Source organism: Aquila chrysaetos, chromosome 12 (assembly GCF_900496995.4).
Source record: "Aquila chrysaetos chrysaetos chromosome 12, bAquChr1.4, whole genome shotgun sequence".
NCBI classification, from domain to species: domain Eukaryota; kingdom Metazoa; phylum Chordata; class Aves; order Accipitriformes; family Accipitridae; genus Aquila; species Aquila chrysaetos.
In genome coordinates this window covers 12397162-12414864 of record NC_044015.1, presented here as the reverse complement: position 1 = coordinate 12414864, position 17703 = coordinate 12397162, and the positions used below count along the sequence as shown (strand labels likewise).

At 39.9% G+C, this 17703-nt stretch overlaps 1 protein-coding gene across 3 annotated transcripts in view; it reads left to right on the top strand.

Annotated features, from left to right (window-relative positions):
* Positions 1–17703, top strand: part of NIBAN1 (niban apoptosis regulator 1) — a 70273-nt gene that overhangs the window by 45028 nt on the left and 7542 nt on the right. For all 3 annotated transcript variants that reach the window (XM_030033158.2, XM_030033156.2, XM_030033157.2), the window contains exons 6-11: positions 6353–6468; positions 12354–12458; positions 12553–12715; positions 13656–13843; positions 14099–14260; positions 17096–17206. In XM_030033158.2, coding sequence (XP_029889018.1) covers positions 6353–6468; positions 12354–12458; positions 12553–12715; positions 13656–13843; positions 14099–14260; positions 17096–17206 — 845 coding nt within the window. The remainder of the gene's footprint in view (positions 1–6352; positions 6469–12353; positions 12459–12552; positions 12716–13655; positions 13844–14098; positions 14261–17095; positions 17207–17703) is intronic.

Sequence of the window (17703 nt, the reverse complement as noted above, 5' to 3'; positions counted from 1 at the left end):
TCTTAGCGTGAAATCTGTTCTGTTGAGGGTAGCAGTGTCCGGTGGAAATACTAAGTGGTGGAAGCACCATCTTTTGAGACTGCTAAAACCAAAGATAAGACACTTAAAATTCCGAATATTTTTCAGCTTTACCCACCTCCTACTATCTATTTGTAGCATCACAAGAAGGAAGGCCCTTCACTGATATCTGTACAGAGATTTTTCTTGTCCCAGGAAAATGCCATCTAAGGAAAACACTATACAAGAAAGAGCTACAAAAAAAAAATGTTTTGGCACTGTGTTCACCTGAGCCAGCTTTCCACCAAATAGATGATGAAGCAAGGAGATATTTTGAGATCACATAAAACTAAATGCAGTTTCTACTAATTTGTCATATTCCAAAAATTATAGTAAGTGACAAACATTCTCCCCATCAGTGAAAGACCACCAAACTCAACTCCTTGGTCATCTTCATTTCCTTCCAGTGACTGTCCTCCTCCCTTCCCCACTCTTTAACCAAAGTCAGCATGTGGTTTTTGAAGATTTGAGGAGGTATTCAATGGGCCCTGCTGTCTTGTAGGAGGGAACTAAAAAGTATATCAGGTTGTTAGTGACTTGTGTTGGGAAGAGACATTTCACCAAAGCTGCAGTTATTGAGGTAGGCAAGAGCCAGGCAAGGCTACCTTCCTACTTATGGGCCTCTACATGACCATCTCTTATAAATACAGCCATCGTTGGATGCCAGATTGCTTTAATATCAATTATAGTTACCTGCAGGAAGAATTCAGGGACCATATGGAAAACAATATTCACTGAATGCAGAATCTTTTACCAAACTATAAGCAGCTCTCCAGCTCAGGAACATATATGCAGATGTGAGTGCTGCAGGAAACAGATGAAGCTGGGATGGATTACTTCCGAGTTTTGGTAGTCAGACGATGGGCGTTATGTCAGAAATGGATTTCTTTAATTAAAACACGTGCTGTGTGAGCTCAGAATTCTGGATTCTGTTTTAACACTTGTTCATCTGTGGTTTTGGGCCTCAGCCTTTTATGAAATGTCAGCCAACAAGCTTCAATTGCTCTTAGTGGTTTAGCTTGCTTTGGTAAAGCACTTTGTCCACAGTCAATATACCCCTTCACTATTATTAACAATAAAAGTAATAAATTTATTGTAAGAAAAGCCCATATGGGAGAAAGACATTTATTGGATTGCAATAGGGGTGCTCAGTTTGTTTTGAGGAATGACATATTCAGTTTTTACACATCATAAAACATCCTGACTGCAGTTCCTTGGCTCTCTGAACAGTTTAATGCGGTAATGCTGCTGCTGCGTCCAAAAATCAGCGAGTCCCAGTTTGCAGAATTAGCCAAGACGCAGAAGGGAGCTGTAAACCACTGGTGTCTCAGCAGAGCAAACTACTCCATCAGTTCTGGGAGGTGGAAAATTCTCACTGTCTGGTTATCACATCTGACCAAAGTCCCACCAGGAGCTGGAGAAACGTTTCCCTGCTCTTCGCAAACACAGACTTTTCCATGTGGTTACATAAGCGGTACAGAAATGAGCTGTGCTGCTACTTACATGAACACTGGACTTGTTGCCATTGCATTTGTTAAGGGGGTATACAATATGCCGTCTCTCTTGGCATTCCTGTTGTTTGATGATCATTTTAGCCTCCTTCATGCTGCAATAATGAGTGTGAATAGCTTCATTAATGACAATTATTGTTCAGAGGGGCACACAGTTTAAACTGGATATTGAAATACTCACTTTTTATCAGCTAGCATGGCAGGTTAGAATAGGTAATATTAAAGAGGTATCTTGCTTTGATCGTAATTAAGAAAAATCATCATCTAAGCAATTAAACATCAGCTGGTTTTGAGCTTTCTGCTGCAAAGCACAGCAAGAGACCCAGTGCAGCAGTCTGCAGTATGTACAGATACAAAATCTGAACTGGAATGTTCAAATACAGATTTCCTATTATCTGGATTTTCTGAAAATCCACAATTTTAGCTAGAGGCAGTAAGGTCTGTGGCACTCATCCTCTCTGGTAATGAGGCCTATTTATAGAAGTTTTTGCACAGAGGTCTTCAGTGTTTTGACTCATATAAGACTGGTCGATCTATGGGTACGGATGAGACCAAATTCACCAGGGCAATTAATTTCCACAGCTGTCTTTAGACACACACAAGAAGTGTTAGCAAGTCAGAAAAATTGTTCAGATAGCCCTTCCCAAGGGGCTTTTAAACAATGTGCCAGCAACATGTCCATCTTCAAACAAAGGTGCAGCTGTCCTGCCATGGGTGGGAGAGCACGTAGGAACTTGGGACTGAAGATTTCCTCATTACTTGCCCGTATGATGAAACATTCATCTGCCAAGTGACAGAGAAGGAGCTGCAGCTCATAGCCTGGAGCACCTCATTAGGCAACTGCAAGTCCCACAGCAGCTGAACCATCAGATATTGCTGAAATGAGGAATGGGACCATCTAAGTTAACACTTCTGCACCAGGTGCAAGCGCACTCAGTGGGTGTCGAGTAGCCTGGTCCTCTGTGTATCATTTTGGTGAGTTAAGGTTTGAGATTTTTTTTTTTTTTTTAAAGAGGGATTTAAACTGTTTATACCTACAAGGAAGCTCATTCCTGCAGACAGCTTTCTGCAGTACTGAACAAACTCAGCCATGCCTTTGAGAGATGTTCAAATTTGGGGAGATTTATAAAGTCATGGTGTTTCTAGATGTCCTTCCATCTTTTAAAAAGGAGCTTTATAGCAATTATTCTGTTATGTTTATAAGAGGAATCTATGGTTAGCAATATCTTATCTGTTATTAAAATTAGGCTCCATACTTGGGTATGTAAAGATAGAGTCTCTAGGTGGGTTTTCTTATTTTAAAATTAAACAGAACAAACAGAATTTTGTTTTGCTGTCCACAAATAAGCTGATATTATATTCATTAGCAGCTGGAGAAGCTGCTTGGGTAATTTTCCAAGTGCAGACCAGCCTGGATTAAGCACATAGCATCAGTCTGGGTACCTGTAAAGCCTCACCGGCCTTTTGCTGGAGGACATTCAGTAAACTTTATGGCTTTGTATGGCAGTTGGATAAGGATGAGCTACAGCCACCACTGCAGCAAGCTCCCCTAACATGCTCCACTTTCTACAAACAGGAGGGACAGATGCATCACTCGTGATAGATGCCAGCCGGATTTGTTGAAGGGGAAGCCCCTGTGAGGGTGTTCAGGAGAGTGAAGCACACGTCGTCCTTTCTGCTGATGAACAATTGTTCCTGATACCACTGGGGTTTACCACCTGCCCTGTTTGCAGCTGCAGCATCTGCTTCCATCTCCCACGCACCATCCTCTCTCTTGCACGCAAGCAGGGCTACCCCAACAGCTTATTCATTGTTTTCCTTGCTTTGCCATGGCATAACGGAGCTGGCTGCCAAGCCAGCCGCAGCCCTCTAGCCTTTTCATAAACTGCTAGTTCTGATTTACAGAAGCCCTGGCTCTTCCCTGCTGAAATCTTGGAGGATGTGCACCACAGCTCTTTTCAGCTTGGGTACAATTCACTTTTCTTGAGCCATATCCCATGAATGTGCCTCTGTCTTGTGTGCCTCGCCAACAGCTTCTGCACAGCCCAACACTGGATGGATCTAGTTGTTCAGTGCCTTATCGCTGATGCAATCTTTTCCTCCTATGGAAAGTGAGAATGAAATTGCCTAAATTAAGCACTTGTAGTAGCCCTGAAGTATAAAGCTTCCTTTTTTACTTTGAGCTGTTTTTGTAGTAAGACTGCCATAATTGTGTTTTTCTCCAGTGTTTACTGGCATAGGAAAGAATGTGTGATTGGGATTTTATGGTACTTACAGCTTGATATTTTTCCCATGAACTATTCAAATTAATCGCTCTTGGGTTTTCAGCATCTTCTTCCCACTTCTTTATGGGGGTTGGGAACAGTCAGAACAGAGAGAAAATACTCCTTTGAGCATGGAGTTTAAAACTTGATGATCTTGGAGGGTAAACTCTTGTCAGCACTGGCACATGATCATCTCAGCAGGTCCAAGATCCAGCCCTTTGGATGGTCCGTTGTCCCTTTTGGTTAGGAGGGAGCACAGCTGTGAAGAAGGAAAACATGTGAGTCACGGTTGGATGGCTGCAGGACCTGCAGTTCTTCCTTCCTCCAGCCAAGCCTGGCCCTCTTCTCGTCAAAATGTTCAGAGTTTAATTTTGAGAGGACAAAAGCTTTCAGATGCAATGCTTCACCAGTTTCTCAGGTGGAACACTCCATTCTTTCATTAAAGCTGCCATCAGGGGATGTTCTCTTGGCAGTGAACAGCCTGACTTACAACTCTTTTACTGATATTTTAGCATCCTGGTTTGCGACTTGCTATTAAAAATGCTATAAATCATGGAGGTAGCAGTGAAGATATGGTTGGGATTTTACCTGGCCGTTTTTCTCTTGTTTGATCATTGCGTGAGCTTGAAGAATTGTGTGATCTCTCTAGACCTCCAAATATCTGCCAAATAGGGACGGTATCTATAGAGTGGCACTGAGAGAGTGTTTACTGCACCTCAGTATGTATAACATACCTTCATGAAGTAATAATTATGCCCAGGGGAAACTCTGAAAGGGCGGATTCTGACATTTGGGCTCGTAGCAGTTCTGAAACCTCATTGCCCGCCACGTAGATAAAATCTATACAGTGCTGTTTTCAAGCAGTAGTCAGGGTGAAGCATTGATGAAATTAATTGTAGGTTTCTGTAGCTTTTGTTTTTGTGTAAAGCATATGGAGGAGACATTTCAGGCATGACTGTAGTGTTAATCCTTTGTGTTTCCCATAATTTGTATAATCCCTGTATTGCCCTTGGCATGTATGCAAGCCTCCTATAAAGCTTCTCTCTTTAGAAGTTTCATGAACAAGTCGAAAGACGTGTCTTGCTTGACAGGCAAGGCTTGAGAACTTACTCTCTGACTCTTCACATAACAATTGTTTATACATATCAGTATCTTTTAAAGCAGCATACTTATCTTTGAGAGAATTAACATTATTCTTCTTCCCTCCTTTCTTCCTAACATGTGCACAACAGGACTTCAGCTGATCAAGGCTGCAAGTAGATAACCTTGATGAGGGGACAATAAACTATTGTGGCTTTGTTTTTCCCTTAAGATAATAATCCTCACAATAATCCTGAAGCTCTGTTTCATAGCAAAGACACAGCACTTGATTCCTGAAGTATTTCAGTGGTGGTTTTTCTTACTCAGGTTTGTCAAGCAGCCTGATGGCTCTAGGAAGCTTTTTCACAGTTTGAGGCAGAGGGACTGTTTCTCCCCAAATCATGACAAACTAGTTCTGCTGTGTAACTGCCGTTGCAGTCTTAATTACCTGTGGTTTTGTGCACTCTCATGTGAAGGAGAGTGTTGGCTGCAACTCTCTTGAAAGCCTTTAGCAGTTTGGAAAGAACACATTGCATGAGATGTAATTTCTGTTGCACGACTGGTTATCTGGAGTTTGTAAGAGCAAACTAGCTCAGCCGCTTCTCAGGTTTTTCTGTGCTGTGGTCTCATTTGTACAATAGACTGTCCCCAGGCTACCATATTGTTCTTGGGAAGAGCTACCATCTAGCCGTGGACGATAACCAGATACTCTGGAGCTGTGGTTAAGCATTCCTGAAATATTTAGAGAAAGCAGCATGATTTTGTCAGAAGTTTTTGTGCTTAATTGTTATGAACACAGTCCTTACTTTGTCCAGGTCTGTTTTATGGTATGTCCATGAAAAATCATCTTGATCATCAATTGCTTAATAAAACAAAGGAAATAAAAGATTATTGGGGAATGTTAACTCAAGGTTTAGCAATTTATCAAGGGCGTACAACGTGTTGCAATCAGCTGACTATTGTTATCTTAAATTCTTAATTCTTATCTTAAATTAAAGAAGCAGAAGCTCCCAACTCTTGGCCCTGGTACGTGCTGTCAAAGTCTTCCCATGTGCCATCTTACACTGCTCATAGGTATAAAGGCAAGGGATGAGCTTTCCTATGTTAATGACTGCCTTACCAAAGTCTACCACAGACAAGGCTTGCTGCTGGAAAATTCTTACCTTATCATGTGCTCCATATTAATCTGCTGGTGTTGGTTTAACTTATCAACTTAGATGGGATGTCTTGTGATGGTTCATATGTGCAATGTGATAGTTCAACATTATGCTTCTAAATCTTAATGAAAGCCCAAGGTCTTCAGACATTCAGGTTTAGTAAATTATTTAAAAATATTACAGCTAGATGCACATGGAACAGGAAAATGGATCAAAAAAGGATGGTTATTTTTTAAAGGTTATTTATGGGTCAATCCTTTGTGTTACTTTTTGTTTTCTTTAGATTTTCTCAAGCAGACCACGTATGAAGTCGAGGCATTCTTAGAAGCCATTCAGTTCTTCCGGCAGGAGAAAGGCCACTATGGGATGTGGGAAATGATAACTGGCAACGAAAAAGAGGTAAAAGAATATCTTCTGGATTTTTTTTCTGGCTTTGGATATGGCAGCTCTGAGGATGGATAGTGAAGGTTGTAAAGCCTCTGTGGAAAAAATGGCATTTTTAAAAAAAAAATCTAGTCAGTAGAAATACCCAAGATTTCAAGATACTTCTTACTGATATGTAAGTGGTGATTCTTTTTTAATAAAGCCCATTTTCAGTTTTTTGCTAGAAAGTGAAAGGAAGCGTGCCGTGAACTAAAGTTGTGTTGTGCTCAAATGTAGTGATGGCCACATTTCCACAAAAAGCTCATAGATCTACGGTAATTTTATGCCAAGGGTCAGTTGGTGAATAACTGCTGTGTCTAAAACAAGGCACTTGCTAACATCTCGCTACCACATTTGCTGCTGTTTATAGTTTTAGTAAATCAGTGAGACCAAAAGCAATACACACCAAACTCAGAACCCACGTTCTGTATGCAGCAGATACTCGCTGTCAGCTGCATTGGGCTGTGCTGTTTTTCTGTCTTTCCTGACAGCTATTTTGTAGGTAAGAGGTATTTTTTTCTTCTGTTGCTATTACCTTTGTTACTAAACACAACAGTTCCCTGTTGCTTGTTCTCTAATGCCTCCAGATGCCATTGAAGGAGATCAGGCTTTACAAAGAACAGAATAGCAGCTAAATATAAATTTTGAAGAATCTCTTCATTTTGCTTTTTCCCGTTCTTTGGGAATGAAGCTTTTAGTCCCAAGTGGATAAACTAGTAGACCTACTTATTCTGCCAGACTTCTGAAACAGTCTTGCATAGTAACAGTCACACTTAAACACCAAAAATTTGTGTAGTTCAGTTCTTCAGAAATGAGATGCTAAGCTCAGGGTCTGGGTCCATATTTGGGCACCTGAGTGAGCAGCTTTGGAGCACTGATGGTAGCTGAAGTAACTCCATCGATCCCCCTGGCATCACTCCAGATGTCTTTTAGTGCAATTGAGACATTATGTGGGCTCTGATTTATAATTTTTTTCCAAAGCACTGAGCACTCAGCAGCAAATATTTACTTTAGTACCAGCTGCTTGGTGTTTTCCATAATGAAATCTGGCTTCCCTTTGGGAAAATGGAAGAAAGCCTGATGAAGAGTTGACAATCCAGGGTTTTGTTTTAAGAAACCAGATTATTCTTTTAGGAGAAGTCTACCTTTGAAATGCTGAAAAATGTGGAGACTGGAGAAGAATCTATAAACATTGTCTTTCCCTGTGCCATCATGTCAGGGATTGAAGTTTCCTGCTAACATCGGATAATAAATTCCTTAGTGTAAGGAGTTCCATCCTTCCAGTGGAGGGAGTAAGGCTTTTTCTCTTCTTCCCTCCTCCCTCCAGTTATGGAGCTATTATAGCGCTAGTTTCATTTTATGTTTTATTTTTCATATTGCTTGCCAACTACTTACTCATAACCCATATACCTCAAGAGAACTGTAATCAGAAGACATCCAGACTAGTTACACTATTATCTTCTTAGTAATAATTCATTCTGTAAGTATAGTGTGTTCTCATGCCTGCTTTGACCAAATATAATAATTATTTTAGGCAAATACCCAAGCTAAGTGAATGGTTTGGAACAAGCAAGCTACAATTTGTTGGTGTAAAAATCTCTGCAGAATGCCGATAAATATATTCCCTGACATTTATTTATAATGACAGAATCTCTGCAGCGTTAGCTCATGCATTTCTGCTTAGGTACTGCAACATGGATGTAATATTAGCAAGTTCCCAGTCACTTGGCTGAAGACCTACTAAAGTTTTTTTGTGTTGTAAAAGTTCCTTTTCCTGGTTTTGTTTTTGTTCTTTTTCATTTTTAAGGTTTCATTACTAATAAAGGATGAATTCAATTGTAGATGGTATTTCTGTAGGTTAAGTGCTGAAATATAGGGTTAAAACCAGGAAATTTTTGACAACGCTTGTTATAAGCAACGGTACAGCCACATAGTGAGAGCACTACAACACACCAATTTTATACTAGCATAACTCCATTGATCAGTACTACATGAACGTAGAAATAACATATTGGTAAATCAAGGATAGCTGAATAAGCGATTAAAACCCCCCAGACCCCTACAGTGTACCTTTCAGTACAAAAACATAAAGCCAATCCAGCATTCCTAAAAATGTTTCTGGAGAGCTCAGATTCTTCAGAATATGTTTGATCCATGTCACATTATTTGGTCTGTGGTGCTCCAGTTTGGGTTATTCATGAGATTTTTTTTTAAGTGACCCATCAGTTTAGGACCTGACTTAGTCCATTGGTTTTGACAGGTATTTAAGTCAGCATAGCTGAATCTAAAGTGGTGCTCTGGCATAATCTATAAGTACTTAAGTTACACGAAACAACAATAATAGGGTATTGCATATTATAGGTATATTAGAGGTATATTTGTAAGTAGGGTATTGTGTGTGATATTTCTGTAGGGGCTGTCTTATGCCTGGGAGGCACTTTTTTTTCCACTACATGGCATGCAGTCAGAGCCCTTTCTTACTTACTTTTGCTGTCTAAATTCCTGCCATTTCCCTATCATGTTGTTGGTGCATGCCTAAAGCCCACTCAGGCAGCTGTAATACATGAGGTTGAATGTCAGAAAGCACTGACACAAATGAAATGGCACGAACAAAAAAGCACTGGCATGATGAAAATGTAAAGTTGAGTGGTGTTTTTGCACTCTGTATTGGCTCAGCCAGCAGCTGGGTGCATCAGGGCAGTGATCCTTCAATGAGGACTGTGCTGGGCTGTTGTTGAAGCAAGAAAAAGAGCTGGGTTCAAATATGCGTCACTGAGCATAAACTCTGTTCAAGCCCCACTGGAGAGGAAGGAGGACTGTGTACTTTGTGAGACTTTACTGAAACTGTTGAGCAAGGTAGTAATCCTTTACCCAGAGTAAATGAGATATGTAGAGAACCTTAAGATGCATTTTGTCTGCTTTTTTATAGGGTTACTATATCTCTCTGTGATTTGCAGGCTATCTACTGCACTTCAAAGCTTTCAAGAGGCTGTGGACAACTTCCTATGTGCTGTACAGTTGGGGCAGATAAAAAGCCTTGATGAAAGGTTTATATGCTGTTCTGTGTAGTGCGTGCACGATAGTATTGCCTCTGTCATAAATTGGCAGCTGTGCATCTGTAACTGTGGGCCAGTACAAACATACCTGGACAAGATCTATGAACAGAAAATGAATACATCCAGAAATAAAATATGTCCCTCTCTCCTCTGAATCATGAGGATGAGTAATGACTGAACCAAATAAGGGACTGAGGTCTTTAGTTCAAAACTGAGACGCTTTTAAGTAGAGAAATTCAAGAATCCAGCATATATCTCCAGCACTGATAGATGCCTCCATAGGAAAAATGTTCAGAGACCCGAGATCACAAAGAAATAGAAATAGGGCAGGTCCCATGATGAACTGCTTCTCTCTGCTTGCATAGTTTGCCTCGTTGGCCAACAGCAAGAGGAAAGCACAGGAGAAAGAGAGGTCTTGCAGCTTTCTCAGGCTAGAGATACAGTGTCCATAAATAAAAAAATGGAGAGGAAAGCCTAGACTTTCAAAACCAGATGTGTGCCTGTAACTCTGTGTATTTATTGCCAGCTTGGTGCATCTGAATGGGATGGGCAAGAAAGAAGTTGTAGTTCAAATCTAGTGCAAAGCCTGACAGAGTGGGTGATTCTGAAGAAAACTTCTGAAATGGGTGCCAGTGAATGAAACCAGGAATCCATCTCACACTGTTTCATTCTTTCTGTATCGAAGAAGCCAGACTTTGATGCTTCTTCTGTACAAAGGTGGGTTACGCTACCAAGAGAACCACAGAATAATGTAGTTAAAAAGGGATCTCTGGAGGTTATCTTGCCCAATCCCCCACTCAAAAGAAGAGCCAACTTTAGGGGCTTTATGCAATTGAGTTCTGAAGATATCCAAGGTTGGAGATTGCACGACTTGTTCCCATGACTGCCCGCATGGTAAAAAATATTTCTTAATACCTGATTACTATTTCCCTTGTTGCTACTTGTAGCCATCGCCTTTTTCCTTTCCCTGTGCATTTCCAAGAGAAGTTTGGCTCTGTCTGCCCAACATCCTCCATTAAGTAGTTGTAGACAGCAATAAGGTCTCCCCTGAGCCTTATCATCTTAAGGCTGAGCAAACCCAGTTCCCTCTGCCTCTCCTCATGTTATGTTCTCTGTCCCCTGACCATCTTGGTGGCCTCTGCTGGACTCACTCCAGCAAGATCTGTCTTGTGCTGGGGAGCCCCAAACTGGACACCATGCCAGTTGCGGTCCGACAAATGCTGAATAGAAGGAAACATTCTCCTCCCTCGACCTGCTGTTGCCCTTTGCTGCAAGGGCACCCTGCAGACCGATGCTGAATTTCTTGTCCACCAGGATGCCCGACTCCTTTTCTGCAAAACTGCTTTCCAGCCAGTTGTTGCCAGCCTAGACTGGTGCACAGGATTGTTCTATCCCAGATGTTGGACTATGCATTTGCTTTTGCTGAACTTCATGAGGTTTTTGTCCACCCATTTCTTCAGCCCATCTAGGTCCCTCTGAATAGCAGCCTTGCTTGCCAGCATATTGACCACTCCCCCAAATTGGTATCATCTGTATTCCCAGTCTGATGTCTTTTCTTTCTAATCGGAGCCATCTGCAAGACCGAATTGCCAGTTAGATGCTGGGATCAGAGAGGGTGATGCATCTCTTCTACAACCACTGAACCCTGTTTCAGAGTGAAAATGTTCTTGAGGGAGAAAAGTACTCAGTGTCAATTTAGAAAAATACAGCAATGATAGACTGATAATATACTTACAGAAATAATAAAAAAATGGGGCAATGATATCTTTTCCTTGGTTTTCCTACATTCCATCACAAATGCTTGATGTGTAGAAGTCCTTTTGACACTTTTCTTCCCCCTGCCTTTCTGCTGTGGTGCACCTTTGTCACAGAATATCTTCTTAGGTTATATATTTCATACGTTTTTTGTTCAAGAATCTGGAGGTGTTGGGAGGAGACTTTAATGTATAAGAATACTACACTGTGAAGGTTTTACTGCTTTTAGAGCAGTATAGTTCTCTTTTAGTGACAAAAGAAATTGCTTGAAAAGTTTCTCACAAACTCCAACAGCTACTTAATGCCTTTTGTCTCAGGATTAGGCTGGAACTAATGAATCGTTTGGATCATGTTACACATTTTTGAAAAAAAAATCAGATAGAGTAGAATTATTTGATTCACAGATTACCCACTGTTGTTTTCTGGGTTCCATTTCTGTCCTATATCCTGTTTTCCTGGGATCTCCTTTTCTTGTTTGAGTTGTGAAGTTGGTGCTCACCCGAAAAAGTGCTAGAGATTCACATTTCTACAGTCATATCTTTCTTTTCTTGGCCAATTATCTTCCTATCAGAAGCATCCTTTGTCTGGTGACTCTTTAGAACAATTTATCTTTGATGATACCTCCTCTGGGGCAGGTGTGAGAGTCCCAAAACAAGGTCAGTTGGGGGAAGCAGTAGTCAGCATACCAACTTTTCAAATGTTTTTAATCTGGTTGCTCAGCTGATATCAATCATTGATTTGCACATGGCAATTTCATAATAGCATGCAGTAAATTTAATGAACATCTTAGTTCAGCATCTTAGTTCATCTGTTGTCAGTTGTTACATGGTCTCTCAAAGTCTTTCAGTGAAAAATGCTTCAGATGAAATGCATGGAGCTTCCCTCAGGCATACCTAATATTTTAAATCCAGTCCTCCTGGCAACCTGGGATAGCTAAGCCATTGTATATTTGAGGTTGCCTGTTCTGCACATCACTATGTGATGCGAGTGCTCAGTTTTCAGATGAAGAACAGTGTGTGAACATGTCATTTTAATTTTCTGACCATATAGATCCTGAGCAACCTTGTGATGGAGGAACTCCTGCCTAACCTTCAGACAATGATCCTGCCTAAAATGAAAGGAAAGAGGAACGATAGGAAGCGGGCCTGGTTTGGTGTAAGTACTGATATTTGCAGAGTGGTTGTTTCTCATAGCAGTTTTCTGCATGTGCTGATTCTGATCTATGCTTCTTAATTTAATTTGGGTTTAGATCGTAGAAGAAACTTACGGCTTAGTCCAGCAGCAGGTGTCAGAAGGCTTAAGTACCTTGAAAGAAGAATGCAGAGATTTTGCAAAAACTCTGGAAGGAACCATTCGTTCAGACATGGATCAGATTCTGAACTCCAAGAACTTCTTAGCTGGAAAAATCAAAGGTTAGTGGAGGAACGGCTGTGTTTTGGAGCAATTTTTTAATGTTTCCTGTTGTGTTGCTCATATTACCATATGTCATTGTTTTGAAATCCTCATGTCTTTTGAAAAATCCAACTGGAGGCACTAATTTTCAGAGAACAAATGCTTTGAGCCTCTGCTGCCTTTGATCGGAACTGATACCTGTGGCCTCTGTGTCTGTGAAAGTACCAGTTCTTCTCAAGTTGGAGCTAGACCTGACAGGTTTTGCGTATCCTGATTAGAGTTGCTCATTCTGCTTTCATTTTCACTTGGACAGCCTTATGTAATGAAGACATGGGTCACATGAGCATAATTAAAAGTATAGTTGTTTTGATGTCTAGGAATGCACCACAAAACCAGGTTCTGGTTATGTGACAAATTCATAGGCTACCAAAGAATACTTAAACCAAAGGGCTTCTTAGGTGGTTTTAAACTAATGTGAAGTAATTATAATTTTGCTATGTGAAGTAATTATAATTTTGCTATGAATAGAAAAAATGAGTGTAAAAAGCAGGCAAAACGTTAGTTGATGTTGCTTAAGCTAGCAAATAAATAAATAGCTGATAATTTAGGAGCTGTTTTGATAAAACTCAGGTTGTTCTGTTGACTTACAGAGTCAACATGGCCACACTCTGTGCAAACCTCCCAGTATGTATCAATACTTAGAGCTGCCCATTCCTCTGCTCTCACAGTGCCCCCAAGCTGCTAGCATTTGCTTAGGTGGGGCATGGGAAAACATGTTTTGTTGTCACTCATAAAACTATAAACTCTCCTTTCACCACCCTTATCATCTGTGTGGAGGTGTGACTCCAGGGAAAAACATGGAGTCATTTAATTGATTCTAAAGTAAATCAGTTCAGATTACTTTTTTCACTGTATCTCTTAGTAGCCTAAATGCAACCGTTGTATTGTCTGACACCCCAGCCACTGTTTCTGAGCCTGCCCAGAAGTGCTGCACAGAAAATATCCAGCCATTTCTCACATCCATATTAGAGGAGCTCATGGGTCCAGTGAGTTCTGGATTCACTGAAGTCCGCTCCCTTTTTGATAAAGAAGTTAATGAAATCATCCAGGACTTCCAGAAGACAAATGATATCACAAAGCTAAAGGAGGTAAGACAAAAATATATTTGGAGCCTTTTACATGAGCACAAGGACCTTCTAGCTAGAACTTGACTGACACACTATTTGCTTTCCCAGGTGGTAGTATGCTAGCACTTGCTTTTGTCATTTAGAAAGTCTTGTGGTATTTGTGCAACTGGAGTGCGGATATCAGAATTTGGTTTAGGGACACTGTTACGTTCTCTATTAAAAATTCACCTCTGGTTGCTTTCTCTCAAAACCTGTTCTTCTTCCACTGGAATGCAGAACATGGATCAGCTCATGAACCTACCATTCAACTCTGCGAAAATGGAGCCCTGCTATCTGAAAGTGAACCTCCTCCAGGAGCTCTTTCAAGACCTCAAGAATCGCTTCAAGGTGTATCACATTGATTTTGTGATTCAGAGGACACAGAACTTCATGCAAGAGGTACTGTAAGATCCAGTTTTTCCTCCTGGGAGAACAGGTTAGGTTTATCCTTCTAATCGGCTTCAAAGTAATCTTGATAAAAAGCTGCGCAAGAGTCCCACAATATCTCTCAATCAAAGCACAGGTAACAAAACCTAAGAAAATCACAGCTAGAAGCTGTTTGACATTTATATTCTTGAGGTTGCATGTGTGTGAGTCTTTCAGCAAGGCACAAAAATTTTGGACGGATCATCTTTTCCCCTGAACTTTCATGTTCTGAATTCTTAGTGTCTCAGCACCAGAGAAAGTTGAGCTTGTAACCAATGGGGTGGCTAAAATCTACCTGATTTCCATTCTCAAGGGTTGATTTTGCAGGAAGGGTCTTAGATATATTTTACCAAAATAGAATGTCTTCTCCTTCATAGTTTATTTTCCTATCAATATAAAGTAAGGCAATTAATGTTAGAAACTGGCAATTACTTGGACACAGATGACATCTCTGGATGTAGCTGCATGTAGGTGCTTTAACCAACTTCACTTCTGATGGGAATGGTTGAAGTGACTACATCATTTCAGATGAAAAATGAATTCCACTTCTTTTTACCCTCTAGTGTATATTGGTATAGGCTATAATTTTGCTTTGATTTTATTTCTTCTGGGTGCCTGGCCAGAAATCTATTAGGAGCTGGCCAGTAGACTTGATTGCCAGATCACAAGGCAGATTTGGCCTTGTGGCTCTATGCTGAATCCTGTGTTTTTAATCCATAGTTGAGAAACTAAATAATCTAGTCGGTAATCTTGTGAAATGAAGCTGGTCCAGTTCTATGGAGTGGGAGTTATGAATATGGAAAGTGAGTCTCTAGCACAGTGCTGGGACAGGTTTTTCCTAAAAGCAGGTCTTCTAAGTACAGCCATGATCAGCAGCCAAAGAATTATTCAGAAATAAAATTCTGATTTCATGTCTGGGTCTTTCAGGGGGGACCGTTCCAAAATGCTGCCAAATAAAATGTGTTTCGGTAAGTGAAGACCATGAGTCAAGACAAAGAAGTAGACAGAAAATAGATCCCATACAAACCAAGGGGTGTTTTTTTCTGAACAGAACATGAGTCAAAATTCACAATAAATAAGTTAAATTAAAGCACAAGTTGTTCTAAAAATGCTGTTAATTGCTTCTCTCTCTTTAAAAGGCTGGTATTTTTCTCATAAAAATAGTAAGTAGTTTCACTTTGTGTCCGTGGACATTCATTTTATTAACAAGTAAGGTCAGACATGTCTAGCTTACGTAGTCTTAACGTGAAAAGAAGCGTTTGGCTTAACTCTAGCTCCGGTGGAGGCTGGAGCAGGATTCCTTGGCTTGGGAGCTTGGCATCCTCTAGTGGCCAATTTTAGGAAATTTGGGAGCATAATGCTCAACTGGCATAAATAAAGCAGCTTTACTGACTTCACCAGAACTATGCCAGTTTGTGATTTGCTTCAAATAAAAATTGAAATAAAAAGTCAGCAGTTCATCTTTTAATTGGCCTTAACTCTACACTGATCCTGTCTTTTTCTTGTATCCACGGTCTTGCAGTGCATAAGCATTTATTGTACAGCCTTCTGATGCACGGAAAAATTGAGTAAACGTCCATCTTCTCCATTTCCATTTATAAATACAGACTATATAGTCCAATCCTACAATATCTGCAAAGTCAGTTATAAAAATCGGCCTTCAACGTTTGTCACTGCGTATTTCCATTCATGAAAATATTACTAGCCAAGGAGGAATTAAAAGCATGTCTTCTCCATAAGTAGGTACATATTCATTTACAAACTACAAGAAGTCCTCTGTAGTATATGGCTGGCTATGTATATTGACTGGGATGGTCCCATGTGATGCAAAGGAAGACCCGGCCATGTGGACAGCCTCCCTGTGGATGTCCCTGTACTTCTCCAATAAGAATATATTAAAATTTGAATGGAAACACTTAGGTAAAAAAGCCAAAACCTCATTAAATAGACATAATTACCACTTGCAGAACTGTTTTTCTGAAATATCTTTTCAGAGGAGGGGGTTTAATATTTTTAATGAATCTCTGGATAACCTGAAAATATGGCAAATGCGAGCCTAACATAATTCTGTGAGAAATTATTGCACTCTGTGTGATTTTTGCTGATAATTATTTGTATTATAAGGAAAGCTGCTGATTAATTACTTTTTAAAAAAATTATCTGCAGTATTAATGATTGAGACCATTAGAATCTGGTAGGAGTCAACAGGAGTCTTCTTATTAGGGATAATGAGTTTTGTCTATGGCCTTTATATATAGATGATCGATTCTACTTTTTGTCTTTGTCACCATCAGTTTGGATTGTGACATGAGATTAAACCTATACAAGAAAGCTATAATAGCATAATAATGATACCAAGGCTTAATTTTATTAGTTTATTGCAACATTTCTGTTCATGTTAGCCTTCAGAGAACTGAAATGCAGCAGAAAATTTTTGGACAATATAAATTAATCTACTCTGAGTAAGTTTGCTGATAAAACTGTTTGTTTAGTTACCTTAGCAGACTTCCTAGTATTGACCTGCCTGTAGTTTCATTTTCTTATTCTCTTGCATTAGATAATCTAATTTTTGGGTTTTCCATTCCAAAACTGAGTGTTGCAATCTAAGCTAAACAAGGCTTTTCTTCCCCTTCCACAATCATTTAAAGTACTTGAAATATTTATTGGTTTTAGGCTCATTATTCTTTCTCTGTTTCACCTTCTCAAAAATACAATTTGAGTTAATGGTTACATTGAACATTCTTCTTTACATATGTAGGAATTTTATGTTACTGGTCTTTAACAGATTTTTTTAATTATTATTTTTAGCTGATGGAAAATGCAGTTTATACTTTTGAGCAGTTGTTCTCTCCAAGTCGCCAGGCAGACCCAGCAAAATTTGCAACAACCATTGAAAAAGTCAAGCTGAGAGTACTGAAGGTAAATGTAATGTAGTAGCATTTGCACAGGAAGACCTTGGGTTCTGTCTTTTCGGAAACAGAGAATATATTTTATGTGAATTTATCTCAGTATTTGAAAGAAGATATCTCTTACCATCCAGCTGGAAATACTGATTTGGTGGCAGTTAGCAAAGCTGCTCATTTGTGGGGTAAAACAGTTCTGGGCAGACACTTGTAAAGGTATGTACATGTGCAGTCCCTTTAATTGCAATTAAATCAGCTGGATATGATGCTGTGGATCTGGGTAAATAACTTTTTACTAGCTTTATAATTAGCCTGCCCCTAGAATTCATTACTCTCGGAAGAGGCAGCTCTGAAATACCTGGAGAGAGCGATCAGGGAGCTGTTTCTAGCCTAGGTATAAAAAAAATCAAGGGAAAGACATCCCAGAAAAATAGATTTTAGAGTATTTTTGTAAAAGCTGAAATTACTGCATGGGAATTCAAACCCCTGAGTGCACCTGTGATGTGGTATCCT